Genomic DNA, 14,353 nt, shown 5'->3' with positions numbered 1-14,353 from the left:
TGAAGACTTAGGTGCAGTGGGAAACTTGGTGGGGATTTCCACTCATTCTCAGTATATACTTTGGCGCTAGAGGACAGTTAGCTTTCTACTTTGATAAGCAGTAACCTTTCCAATAAGTTTTATCTTTTAAAATCAGAAAACAAAAGCTTCTATGTGTTCACTGGTCAATTCCCCCTAAAACAATCAGCAATATTTACTAAGCAGAGAAAGGAGACTGGAGTGTTGGATCCATATAAAGATTTGAAGAATTATTAAATCCTATTTTGGATATCTCATTCTCTAAGTAACTGATCTGGTTTTGCCTGAATTAAGTATCAAGACAATAATTATATAATGGTAAATGTTTAACACCAAATGCACTAATTTTTTCCGTAAGTTGGCACAGCTGTGGAATTTTGACTACAATACAAATCATTATTTTCTGATAATTCAATTCATGTAAGAAAATTCTAATGTTTAACTTCTACATGTCTTAAAGGTACTACCAGTGCTTAAAGAAATTTCTGGAGCCTAGAAGATAAGGGATTCAGAGACTTTTTGGGGAAACACGTTTGACTTTTATTTTACTGGCTAAAAAACATGGAGAAACCACATATGCTTAAGACAGGTCAAGTCTTTAACTCATCTCATCCTACTAACATATTTATTCTGTGGCATTAGGAAACCTGTTATTTAACTACAATCTTAAATTACACTAACATGAAAATGGTTAACTAGATGAAGCTATCACTGTGTGCTTCCTAAAGCTTTTTAAAATGCACACAGTATGTTCAAATGGGTCTGTCATATTCGACATATTCCGCCACAGAGATTTCCCTTTTATAACACAGAGCCAGAAAATAATACAGTTACCTTTCACAACGTATTTCATTTTGTCTTCTCACACTGGCAATTGACACATATAATATAAAAGTAAATTAGACAGGTATGTGGCAAAGTTAGAAACTTCATTCAAGTACCATTTTCTACAATAAGTATGATTTAATACATAAAATCTTCTCAACAGTATGTTTTGTAGAGTGGCAAAAGGGAAAGAAATCCAAGGCTACCACCAAGCTCCATCACTAACTTGCGTACTGACATTTTTTGAGTAAATACGCTCTGAGGTAACAGAATATGTGTTTCTTTGCTATAAAAATGTAATCTGCTACAGAAAATAAACAGTTTAATTGGGGATCAGGAATTATACTTTTTTTTAAAGAGAAAAATTATAAATAACAAACACTGTATCCACTGCAACTCTGGATTTCTAGGTCTTCCAAGTTGTATATTTATAGGGATACTTGCCAAAAAATATAAATTATTCATACATTGGTTTCTTATTCTATTCACTCAAAGCTGGTACAATCTGTTAAGGAAAAACTGTATAAAAATAATCAAGCCCCTCCTAAAAATAAGAGCTAAGCATGACTCATCTATCAATATTTAAATAATGTTCTTACACAGGAACTAAGTTTCTTTTTTAAGATGCTAATATTTTACATTGTAAAATGAGTTACATAGCTCTAACAGATATAGGGAGAGACGGGCATTTTCTAACCAGTTAAGGACCAAATCATAATAATATTTTAATTTCTGCTGCACCTGAGCAAATGACACACCTGGTGCTTTGGTAAATTTTCAGTATATCAGTTTTCCAAATGCGTAACACTCACCTGTGTAAATAAACTTTTCTAACATGTACCTAGGATTTAACTTGGTTTTCACGTTGAGCTTGGTTTAGATCATCTACATTCTTGTAAGAAAAAAATATATGGTACACAAACCTTTTGACAGCATCCTTTAAAATGTAAACTGAACACAGTTCTTACGTCAAGGAATTGTGAATCTGCATTATTTCATAGTGATAAAGCAAGCAGAAAGCTTTTTTCTTTTTCTGCCAAATAGTTCTAGTTTAAATTAACTACACCTAATGTGATGGCATATGACCAAAGATAAGGTATTGCATTAGCATAATAGCCAAGAGTAATAAAATAGAAAAGAAAAAATGATCTACAGAGCAAGGAACATAGAAGCACTTAAAATTTCATAAGCAGTATTATTTTATAATCATGCAAGTAGAACATTATCCAAATTTCACATTCCTATTTCTTATATCTGAAAAGTCATGCCAGATACTTCTCACAGAGGAAATAAAAACTGATTTGGCACTTAAAATTCTGATAAAATCTTGCTCAACACTGAGATCCTAAGTGAATACAACTTTAAAAAATCCTTTCAATACTGAAAGCATCAATAAGACTGATGAGAATCTAACCCTCCAGATTCCAAGATAATAACTAATGCTACAGATCTAGGAGCAAAGCATTATTAATATAACTCCTTCAAGAAGTTTTAAAAACTTACTGAAATGAATGAGAAAAGAGAATTCCTTCCCAGAAAAGGGATTTTTAGAGTTATCAATTCATCACAATGTAAAAAAGTGAAATAAAATTTCACTTAAAATCCAAAAATATTTTTCATTATTAAAAAAATACAAAATTTATACTAATACGATTTTTGATTTTATACATTTGACTCTGAGGCACAATTTTTTTCCATTATGGAGGAAAAAATCCATATTTTTATAAGTTCCACATTATTGCAATGAACTGTGTACATGCTGGTGGGGAGGAGGTGGGACAAATAATTTTTTTTTCTTTTTTTACTTTTTGGGACATATAATTTTAATGTACTGTGACTTTGCTATCTAGCTATTATTACTTTTTATACAATATTTGGAAATATCTCTCATTCAGATATTTTAAATGTAATAGCATTTGATATGATATACTCGCACCTAATAATCTGGTCTCCACTAAGGACTTACTGTAATTAAAAAGTTAAACAAGCTAGCTGATGGACAATAAATCTGTTTTAAGGAGGGAAGAGAAAACAGGCCCTTGTAAGTATTAGTTCTTAAGTGCCAGCTACTTTATATGCAATATCGTTTGAAAGATCTCCTACCATACTAAATAAAGAATTGGAGGCCATTATCCCTATATTATAATTAAAGGTGGGGGAGGGGAGAAGATCCTCACAAGAATTCACAAAGCTAGATATTATTACCCTTCCTCTCTATTTTTCAACAGAAGAGAAAAGTGAGGCCAAAAGAAGCTAAGCAATTTGTTCAAGGCCATCACGCAGCTATGCAGTAGGGTGGATCCGGGTTAATTCTGACTGACTCCCTGAATCCATGCTTTTTGTTCTGAACCTTGCTGCTTCTTATTACAGCTTCCCAATAGTCCAAGAACGTCTTTGAAACTTCAAAAAGCATAAAAAGGGAGTCTAAACCCTTGGGGAAAAACAAACGAACAAAACACATCTATACATATACATGTATATATAATTTTCCTCCCCATACCCTCATGCCATGAGCTTTCTTTTTAAGCTCTTCTTAGTGCAGCTTTCAGTCCTTGGGCCCAAATGCATAGCACTAGGTCAACTCTGGGAAGGGTCAGAAAGGCCCTGGATTCAACAATGGTAAGTAGCACGGACAGGTGCTTGTGAAGTATGGTGACATACCCAGGGTCTGTGTGAGGACTACAAGCACTCAACAAGACAAAGTTTGTTCAGTGCAAGCCAGAAGTCATATTCGTTCCTAAGGTAAGAAACAGGATTTATTAGAAGGGCCAGCCTAATTTATTGTGAAATCTTCAACATGCAAAAAAAGTAACAATTAAATAATCATGAAAATTCAAACCCTGACTACCAGAAGCCACTAGACAAATGTTCAGAGTTGAAATGAAACTGACTCTATCTTTCCCACACTATGCCAAAAAAGCTCCCTGAATTTCCTTTAAAACATTATGTAGTAATAAAGCGAGGACAAAAAGTACTTGAGATAATTGCAAAAAAACTATTTGTATGAATAAGTCTAAGTATACTACTGATGATTTTACTTGGAGATGTTCAAAAGTGAGATAAATTATCAACATTGAAAAATACCAGTATTATCAAAAAGGTGATAGCACCTGGAATTTTCAAAACAAGCCTAGAAATCCGTAGCTGAGAGGAAAGGAAAAAAGTGTCCCGGCAGCTGCGCTGACATCACCTCCTCAGATTTGCTTTATTAATCCAATCATATTAGTAGCATAAATGATTACATCAAAAGACTAACTAACGAGGACTAGTAAGCTTCAGTCTAACACTCAATCCAACGGGACGGGGCCCCTTGGCATATCCCCGAGTGGAATCAAATACTTAGAATAGGCTAGAAAAGCCTTTGAAAAAAATCACTACACTTTCTATGTATACTCTCCCTGACAGAAGGAAAGCTAATGTAATCTTGTGAAATGTGAATTTTGGACAATAATTTCAAATTAAAAGAAAGTAAAGCAAGCTGTTTCAAACCATTGCATCTTAGAAAGAGGCTAGAAGGTAAAAACAGAAAAGAAAGACACCACAGTCCACTGAACAAGGGGCCAAAAAATATGCAACAAAGCTGTCAAGAGTCACGGATGGCCAATCACCTGCGATTTTCATCCAGCACATCCAAGATCTGCTGGTATGCCCTACGAGTAGAAGACTGGATAAGCGACAAAATGCCACGAGCAGAGGAAAGATTAGCTCCATCTTCAGGTAACATATGGGGAGGACAGACCCGAGTCTGTTGTGGCGATGGTGTCACACTGTTTACACAAGCACAGCAAATGAAGAGAAAAACACGCAAGTCAGATTTTTATAAAACTTCAGCCAAGCAGTCTTTATCTTTATTTTCTTAGTGTTCTTGCCCCCGTTTCCCACCCTTCACTCTCCCCGCAAGAAAACAGTCAAAGAATAAACATTTTGAATTGTTTTCAAAAACTAGCTACAAGGCAGCACTTACAACTTTGTAACCCTAAACATCAAAATAAATAAACTGAATATGAAAGAACTGTAGAGAGGGAAGAGAACTACAGCAATGAATGTGTTCAACCCCTCCCATTAGAGAAGCAGCATTCTTTACTTCGTGTTTATATTCCAATTCAATAAACCAAACTTCTAAGAAACAACACTGCTGTCAACTTATGGATGATTAGAAGAGTAGGACAGGGAATTCTCACATACAGATGTCAAAATTTAAACACATGAATCAAAAGTGATTCCATAAAAACACCATTTCAAATACTTCATAAAGCCAACGAAGCAAGTTGAAGTTTACGATGAGTAAATGACACTGATTTAAGGACGAATTAGTCTTAGAAAATGGTAACAAAGCATTCTGATTGTTTAATTATAGTAAGCATATGTTCTCTAGTTAAATGACTAAAGCATAAAAATATTCCCAAATCTGTGAATACAGCAAAAGAAGGCAAGGACACTTATTAAATTATCAATGGCTGATAACCATTTCTGGGCTTCTTAGTGACAATAATCTTAATCGTTCTTTCATGTGTGGGCTAAGATTCAAAATTTCATTTGACTCCCCTGCCAGTGCTTTCTGAAAGCTGAATGAACCAATTCTTATGGTTCTAACCTAAACTCTTAAGATCTGTGTCAGTATTTTCAGGGAGCTGTTTAATGTTACAGCATGATTATCTATTGTGAGGTATTTATTTAACTGACATACAGACTTGGCAGATGGGTTGTTACAATAAGAGGACTATGACAGTGGAATGAGGGCTCAACATTCTCAACGTCAAGGCAAAACTAACATCAGGCTAAACGTCATCCAATGTGTATTACATCTGAAAGAATAAAAACAAAGCAGATGGTAAACAATTGAAAAAAGAAAATCTCTTATTTTGACTGTGTAATCTTTTCTAACAGCATGTATTTGTTTGGAAACTACAAAATAAGTGGGATAATTTTTGACAGGATAGTTACAGTCATCTGATGTTATTCCCAGAGTCCCAGAAAATTAAAAAACAAAATCTCCTCCACAGTTTTATGAATAACTTTGAATGGCTTGGTGATCCAAAGAGAGAAGTACCATAATATGAAAACCACGTTTTTCAAAGACTACTTAGAAGATCTAAGCCAAACCTTAACATATAAAGCAACTAATCTATCAAGCCTGATTCACCATAGGATTTAGGCCTAATGGTGTCAAGATAAACTCAAATTTTCAGATGCAGTTTCATGACTAGTGACCTTAAATATCCGTCCAGAGACTTGCAATCTCTGGGAATACATATAAGCCAACATTATCTACTGTTCCATGGTAATTGGCAAAACCCATACCGGGCATTCCAGAAGGGTAAAAACAAATAAAGAAACAAACAAACAAATAAAAAAACCATCCTATCTGTGAAACAAAACTATATATTAGTCTTACACTCAGAATTCTCTTTAGGCAGCACTGGGAAAACTTGAAGCTCTTACTGCTTGTGAGAATTAAACAATGGCCAGTTCTGCATCAACATAAACAATCCATCTTACACTCTTCTTGATAGAGCAGCCAGCGTAACTGCCTAAATTCACTCAAGCAAGTTTTAAAGGACTAATCTGTACTTTGTCTTTGCATCTGGGGGTTTAAATTGAACACTTCGTGTATCATTCTGTATTGATAAATAAACCAGCTATATACTAACATATTAAAGGCTACAATAATCAATATTTAGAATTATAATCTTGGGGCAACAGTATGAATGAACTAAACTCAAATCCATGAAAAAAACTTAATGGATTTTGGCCCATTAAAAATTAAAATAAAAGAAGGGTTACTTCCTCTAAGAGAAATCCTTTTGCCGGAAACAAACAATAATGAATTGTTAATTTAAACTGTAAAAGTACAAGTATTTTCTGTCCATATATAGGAAATGAAGAGGTCATCTTATAGTCAAACATAAACTTACTTCAGACTAACTGCAAAGAGTTCCTAAGATGGAATGCAGAAGGTTGGATTCTAAAACAATCTATAGGATTTCTCTCAATTCTAAGATTTTACGATCACATGAAATTGGAATACAATGAGAAAAAACCTTACATGATCATCAGTTATAATTTAATATGAAAAATACTTATGTAGAAAGATAAAAGATGAAATTAAATTTTTACCAATACTAGTAAAGATATTTATTTCCTCAAAAACCAGCATCAAAAACATAACTTGAGGTTCTAGTTGTTTCTCAAAAGAAATTAACATTTCAAAGATTAGTAAAAAAATTTAGCTGTTCATTCATGTGTATGTCAATCCTCCATAAACAGCAAAAACAAAATCGGGAGTATTTTTTTTTAATTGATGACTACTTTGCCAGTGTTGTATAGATTAAATGTCCTTGTTTGGTAACATTTAATTCCATCTACAGATGAAATGAATCACCATAAGATCGCCAAAACTACATTAGTAATTAGAGGCAATAAATAATTTAGCAATTGTCTTTCCTTTTAAAAACTTTAAGCAGTCTTGTTGGTCTTTTTTACAAATAAATGTAAAAACAAGAAAGAATAAGCTCCATTTTAGCAATCAGTTTGACGGGAGTTAAAACGTACTCCACAGGTATCAACTGTGGAGGGAAACAGCGCTTTCATCTCCGTCCACTCATGGACTCAACCAAGGTTTAGTGACTTTCTGTTTCTGTTGTTTTGACAAGTGAACTATTGTGGAAAATAAAAAAGTAAACATACTGCAAAGGCACTGAGAAGATTAAGTAAATGGCATTATATATATATTAGTAATTTAATAAAAATGCACTTCGATAAACTGATTCCAGTGATACTACAAAATAGCAAAGTCTCAACATTACCTTTTTAAAAGAAAAGATTAGAAAATTTTGAAGAAAGCACTGATGTTTACCATGCTTCATTAGTAATAGCTCTACCTCATGCTTACATGAAATCTTATCACATAAGAGTTACGTAAACAACACCAGGGCTGGGCGCAGTGGCTCATGCCTATAATCCCAGCACTTTGGGAGGTCGAGGTGGGCAGATCACTTGAAGTCAGGAGTTCAAGACCAGCCTGGCCAATATGATGAAATCCTGTCTCTACTAAAAATACAAAAATTAGCCGGGCATGGTGGCATGTGCCTGCAGTCTCAGCTACTCGGGAGACTGGGGCAGGAGAATCGCTTGAACCTGGGAGGCGGAGGTTGCAGTGAACCGAGATCACGCCATTGCATTCCAGCCTGGAAGTCATAGTGAGACTCCGTCTCAAAAACAAAACAAAACAAAACAAAACAACAACCAAAAAAAACACCAGCCAATTGTCAGAACTAAAATTTAAATAAAAAATTACTTGGCATAACTATGTCATTATTAAAAGTAAGTTCAAAGTCAAGTACCTCTGAGTTTTCATAGGAATAATGTTTCTCAAACTGTGAATTTAACCTCTTCGGTGAGGTATCAGACTCTTCCAAAAAATAGGGGAAAATAATAAAGAGAAAAAATTTTCACTAAAACATAAATATATTAATTTCTCTTGGAATTTTAAATAGAGAAGAAATTTTAATATATTGCCACTATCTATGGCAACTGAATAGTTCCTCGAAGCATAATAATAGAACCAGAATAAGAGGAAAACCGTTGGCTATCGGTGTAGTTTCTTCTGCTGCTTAAGAACTGTATTAGCTATTGAATACTTGTATTATATACCAAAATGTTCTGCTCCATGAGTGAGTCATTCCCATACCTTATTTTGTCACATGGAAAGAGTGGGCTTAATAATAGCAAAAAAATGCTTCCAAGCATCGTTTTAATCTATAGGATTACAAAATAAATGACAAACCGCACTTATTCTCCATTCTCCTTCAGAAACAAGATAGAAGAAGAAAAGACAGTGTGCTGAAATGAAAAAAAAAAAAAAAAAAAAAATTGGGATCACTGAACCAGGTGAAGTTGAATCTGTCGAGAACTATTATGACAACCAAAGCAAAATAAACAAAAAAGGATGCTTGGTCCTTATGTGCATATTATATTCCATGTTCCTTTCACCAACACATGCAAAATCATATATAACTTCCTTAGTTGGTCTACTTATTTTTTTCCTTAATAAAGCATGACAGTTTGAGAAATCCTGAAACAGAGGTACTAAAAAGCCAAACAGGAAGATAATTAGGATAGCATATGTCAATTACCTGGTGAATAGATTAGTATCAACATAATCCTTCAAAATCAAAACAACTACTTGTCAAAAGCAGAGCAGATAAAATCTTACGTGTACTCCGGTGCAGAAATCGGTGCCTGGAACCTTGAAATTTTATTTCTTGGGGCAGAATCTGATCTGTGCCACCTTAAATAATAATTATGCTTCTTTTACATATTCAGCTTTTATAACACAAAGAAAAAGCTAGATCTGATTTTACTGTTTAGAATTCACTTTTGTGCTAATAGCAGACGATAATCTTATTGCCTCTTCAAAGTAATTAAGAAAACAAAGGCTAGTGCTCCTGCTCTCATACCCGTTTGCACTTTTATTCTTAAAGCCATGGAATAAAATAAAGTGGAGACAGGCAAAGTTTCATGCACTATGATGCACAACAATTTCATGTTACAAAGAAAACATTAAAGTAGGTAAAGATAGTAAGAGTTTAATAATTATTTTAATAGAGGTATTATATCAATTGTTTTTTCCTCACTACGTTAACAACACTGAATAATATGTTCATTATACAAAATTCTAAAGTTAGTAAGATGTAGATTCTTAAAGATGAATTGTAAATTATAAAACTAACAACAGTAGGAAAAGGAAGGGCAAAGTTACATTATTAACAAAGTACATATATAACATGGTAATATACTTTACAACCATAACGAAAAATACGGTTAAGCAATGTTAAGTGTTTCACTGTGAAAATGTATAAAGATTCATTACTCTTATTACCAAAAATGAGATTTTCAGTTTTACTAAAAATTTAGAAAATGTCATTAAAGCAACTTAAAGAAAAAAAAAGAAAATCAAGTATTAGTTAACACTGTAAATCTTTTCTGTTATGAGGAACTTACGTTACTGGGTAAATGCAAAAATATCTATATCGTCTACTCTAAATTATACTTCACTGGACTGGTTTTCATACATAATAAAGGGGTTTCCTTTCTCTTCAGTTCAATGCAGCTATCAATAATACATACTTCGGGAGAAAAAATAAGAGTGGTGCTATATTACAATAATCTTGTTTTTATTAATATAAAATGTCAAAGTAGCTAAGAACCTAAATAGTAAGGCACATCTTTATAAAGTGGAAAAGCTTACTAGAAATCTTTGTTGCCTTAGGATAATGTCACAAAAAGAAAATAATTAAAGCTCTTGAGTGTATGTTTAATCACTCTAAAGCAGATCAAGAAGTCACCTTAGCCATAAATGATATAGTCTCTTTACCATTTGTGTAATACATTTGGAAATAGTCTAGAAAACATGGATTTAATGGGCCTGCTGACATCACTGCTAACCAGATGCCTTTAGGGAAAACACAATCAAAAAATTTTATATTACTAATGGTTGAATCTTGCAGTATGCATTCCCTGAAGGAGATATATATTCATTTTAACCTACTCTCTTCCTACACAGTCTTTCAGAATAATTTTAACTACCTTAGGAGATATTTCAATATTCTATAAGAAATCAGAGCAGTTTTAGTTCTCCTTTCACCTAACACAAGAGAATGGAATTTCAATAAGGCAAGCAAATAATTTATATAGAAATTAGAACTTCCTTGTTCTTTCAAAGCAAGGATTTGAAAAAAAAAAAAAAAAAATCCTCTCTCTACCTTGAGTATCAACGACCCTAACCCCATCAAAACCCCTTCTGTACCCCTATACTCTTTAGAGAGGTCCAAACTAGAGATTAATATGCTATAATATAAATCACTGTATTGTCCTCTAGTTATTTTGCAAATAAAATTAAATGTTTTGCTTCTATCTAGATTTGCTCGCTCTCAGAAGAGATGATCATCTCCTGGTTCTTCCAGTTTCCACAAAAGCTTCCATGATGCTTGCCATCACACGTGGTTTATGAGTTCACGAAAATTGGCCAAAACATTAACGAGGAAGAAATATTAATTTATATAATCTATTTAAAAAGCCACGACTGACAATGACTTTCTGATTAAAATTCTGCCAGTTTTCAAGGAACACTTTGTTTGTAAAAATCCATTAATTTTAATAAAAAAGTAAAAAAGCACTAACATTAATAATCTTGTGGTAGCTTTAAGATCAGAATTTGATAATACAACCAAATGAAAAAGAAAGGTTTAAACAAATAGTCTTTTAAACAACATACTTGTATTTTTTGAAAATGAAAAGGACCAAAAAATTCAATGAATCGTAAGGGAGAAAGCTAAAAAATACTTTTGGAAAGAAAAAAATTCTACTCGTCTTGCTACACTGTTTAACGCAGCTCATTAGAAGCAAAGCTGGGAAGGACCAGTTCACCATCTTATGATAACTTAATTAGCAAATCATACTACACAGGAAAGGATAAGGCTACTTAAAAATTCTCAGGACCAACAAAATGGCCAGATTTTAAGATTACAAAAAGTATTACAAAAATATAAAATTGATGTAAAACAAATTTTAAAAACTACACGAAGTAATTATTTAGAAAAACACGAGTACAGAAAATATCCTGAGAAAACTTACAAACGAGATAAAATGCTAGTGCTTCTACTCACAGAGAATCATTTCTGACCAGCTGTCCATTTTGGCGAACAGCATTTTCACTCATAGACCGCTCTCTTTTTAGTCTGCCAACTGCTCGGATCTGTTAAGGCACAAAGAGAGGGAAGGAAATAGAAATATTCTTAGTAGCCTAGTAGCTCCTTAGCATCAAAAGAACCTCGATACAAGGCTACTCAAAAAATTTACAACGAACTAAGAAAAGGCAACCAAGAATTGCTGCCAGGCAGTGTATTACTGACAGACTTGCTTTAAAAACAAGAAAAGACACACACACACACCCTACTTACTATAATGCAGATAAACAGGAATGTCTATTTACTTTAAGAACGCTACTTTAGTTTCTTTTTAAGTATCAGTTTTACTTGGTACAATTATTATTATTTGTTTAATCTATGCTATATACTTATTTATAAGAACAATTTATAAAGGTGTTTACAGGCACATATAAGAAATGGAGAGTATCTGTATTATAAATAAATGTTCCCGGCTTCTAGGGTTGTAACAAATTAAGATTTGGTTGAATATTTGAAAACTAGACTAAAAATGTATCTAGCTTAATGGTTTTGGCATTCCAGAGTGCCTGCAATCTCTAATCCCACATGCTCTTCTTACGAAATGTATCTTTGACCTTCTTTCATTAAGAGACAGGATCTGTTTCTTTCCCTTGAAATTCAGAGGGCTGGTGACTCCTATAGAAATGATGCAAAGTGACTTCTGAGGCTAAGTCATAACAGTACAGCTTCTGCCTTTCTTTCCCCAGATTGTTCACATTTGGAAGAATGGCACCATGTCACAAGGAAGGCCAAGTAGCCACACAGTGAGGCCATGTGTAAGTGCACCTGCCGACAACCCTAATGGAGGTCCCAGACAACCGCTAGTACCAAGTGACATGTGAGTGAGCAAACCTTCAGATAACTGCAGCTCCAGCTGTTGAGTTATCCTTAGCCTTTGGAGACTTCTAGCTTAGGCTCCAGACATTGAAGAACAGAAACAAGCTTTTCCCTTCAAGGCAACTGCAAATACCTAACCCACAGAATGCGTGAGCAAAACATAGGCTTGTTTGTTTTACACCACTAAGTTTAAGATGATTTGTTACATAGAAATGGATAACTAGAACAGTGATAATCATTAACTTTTCTGCTTATTTAAAAATACCTTTTTTTTTTTTTTTGAGATAGGATCTTGCTCTGTGATAGGATCTTGCTCTGTCACCCACGCTGGAATGCAGTGGCATGCTCATGGCTCATTGCAGCCTCAGCCTCCTGGGCTCAAGTGATCCTTCCATTTCAGCCTCTGAAGTAGCTGGGACTACAGGCACACACCACCGCACCTGGCTAATTTTTGTATTTTGTAGAGATGGGGGTTTTGCCATGTTGCCCATGCTGGTCTCAAACTCCTGAGCTCAAGTGTTCTGCCCACCTTGGCCTCCCAAAGTGTTGGGATTACAGGTGTGAGCCACTGCGCCCAACAAAAATACTTAAAAAAACAAAACAAACAAAAAACCCCCCCACTAAAATAGCCATGGCAACATTATGGTTTTGTTTTTTTGTTTGTTTTGAGACAGGGTCTCGTTCTGTCGCCCAGGCTGCAGTGCAGTGGCACAATCTTGGCTTGACTCACTGCAAACTCTGCCTCCTGGGTTTAAGCAATTCTCCTGCCTCGGCCTCCTGAGTAGCTGGGATTACAGGTGTGTGCCACCACGCCTTGCTCATTTTTGTATTTTCAGTAGAGACGGGGTTTCACCATGTTGGCCAGGCTGGTCTCGAACTCCTGATCTCATGATTTGCCTGCCTCAGCCTCCCAAAGTGCTGGGATTACAGGCGTGAGCCACTGTGACCAGCCGACATTATGGTTTTTAAAAAATTAAACTTTATAGTAAAAAACAAATAGTGTGTGAATTAAAGGACTTGAAAATTAAGATTTTCAAAATATCAATCAATATTTATTGATGTTTTTGGTCACGCACGGTGGCTCACACCTGTAATCCCAGGTGGATGTTTTTCTTCTTTTTCCTTTTTTTTTTTTTGAGACAGAGTGTCACTCTGTTCCCCAGGCTGGAGTGCAATGGTGCTATTTCAGCTCACTGCAACCTCCACCTCCTGGGTTCAAGCAATCCTCATGCCTCAGCCTCCCAAGTAGCTGGGATTACAGGTGCATGCCATCTCACCCAGATAATTTTTGTATTTTTAGTAGAGACGGGGTTTCACCATGTTGGCCAGGCTGGTCTTGAACTCCTAACCTCAAGTGATACACCCACCTTGGCCTCCCAAAGTACTGGGATTACAGGTGTGAGCCACCCCCGGCCTGGATGTTTGTTTTGTTTCAAACTGAGATTTTTTTTTTTTCCAGATAGGGTCTCATTGTGTTGCCCAGGATGGAGTGCAGTGGCACGATCTTGGCTTACCACAATCTCTGCCTCCCGGGTTAAAGAGATTTTCATGCCTTAGCCTCCTGAGTAGCTGAGATTACAAGTACACACCACCATGACCAGCTAATTTTTGTATTTTTTGGTAGAGATGGGGTTTCACCATGTTGGCCAGGCTTGGTGATCTCTTGACCTCAAGAGATCCACCCACTTCGGCCTCCCAAAGTGCTGGGATTACAATTGTAAGCCACTGTGCCTGGCCTCAATGCAAAATTTTAAAATGTCTTCCAGAATCATCCTTCAGTGATTATGCAATTACTTTTATCCATCCCTGAGGCTGAGAAATAGTTTCCAAGGTTCAAGCACCTTCCTGGAAGTTGGGTCACAGGGTCTAGTGCTACATAGTTATACAACATGTAGCAGTAGACACTTTGCATGCATGCATACAATTCTTCTTTAATATGCTTACAC

The 14,353-nt window shown here is 35.0% G+C and overlaps 1 protein-coding gene across 16 annotated transcripts in view; it reads right to left on the bottom strand.

Moving 5' to 3' along the window:
- Window positions 1-14,353, bottom strand: part of MFF (mitochondrial fission factor) — a 32,991-nt gene that overhangs the window by 6,189 nt on the left and 12,449 nt on the right. For 5 of the 16 annotated variants that reach the window (XM_055290815.2, XM_063645751.1, XM_055290814.2 and 2 more), the window contains 4 exons: window positions 11,511-11,599; window positions 9,059-9,133; window positions 4,452-4,610; window positions 853-885 (listed from right to left, as the gene is read on the bottom strand). In XM_055290815.2, coding sequence (XP_055146790.1) covers window positions 853-885; window positions 4,452-4,610; window positions 9,059-9,133; window positions 11,511-11,599 — 356 coding nt within the window. The remainder of the gene's footprint in view (window positions 1-852; window positions 886-4,451; window positions 4,611-9,058; window positions 9,134-11,510; window positions 11,600-14,353) is intronic. The other 11 variants (XM_055290817.2, XM_055290821.2, XM_055290825.2 and 8 more) reach the window with 7 other exon arrangements.

Source organism: Symphalangus syndactylus, chromosome 8 (genome assembly GCF_028878055.3).
Source record: "Symphalangus syndactylus isolate Jambi chromosome 8, NHGRI_mSymSyn1-v2.1_pri, whole genome shotgun sequence".
Classification (NCBI taxonomy): Eukaryota; Metazoa; Chordata; class Mammalia; order Primates; family Hylobatidae; genus Symphalangus; species Symphalangus syndactylus.
This window is presented reverse-complemented; position numbering and strand designations above follow the sequence as displayed.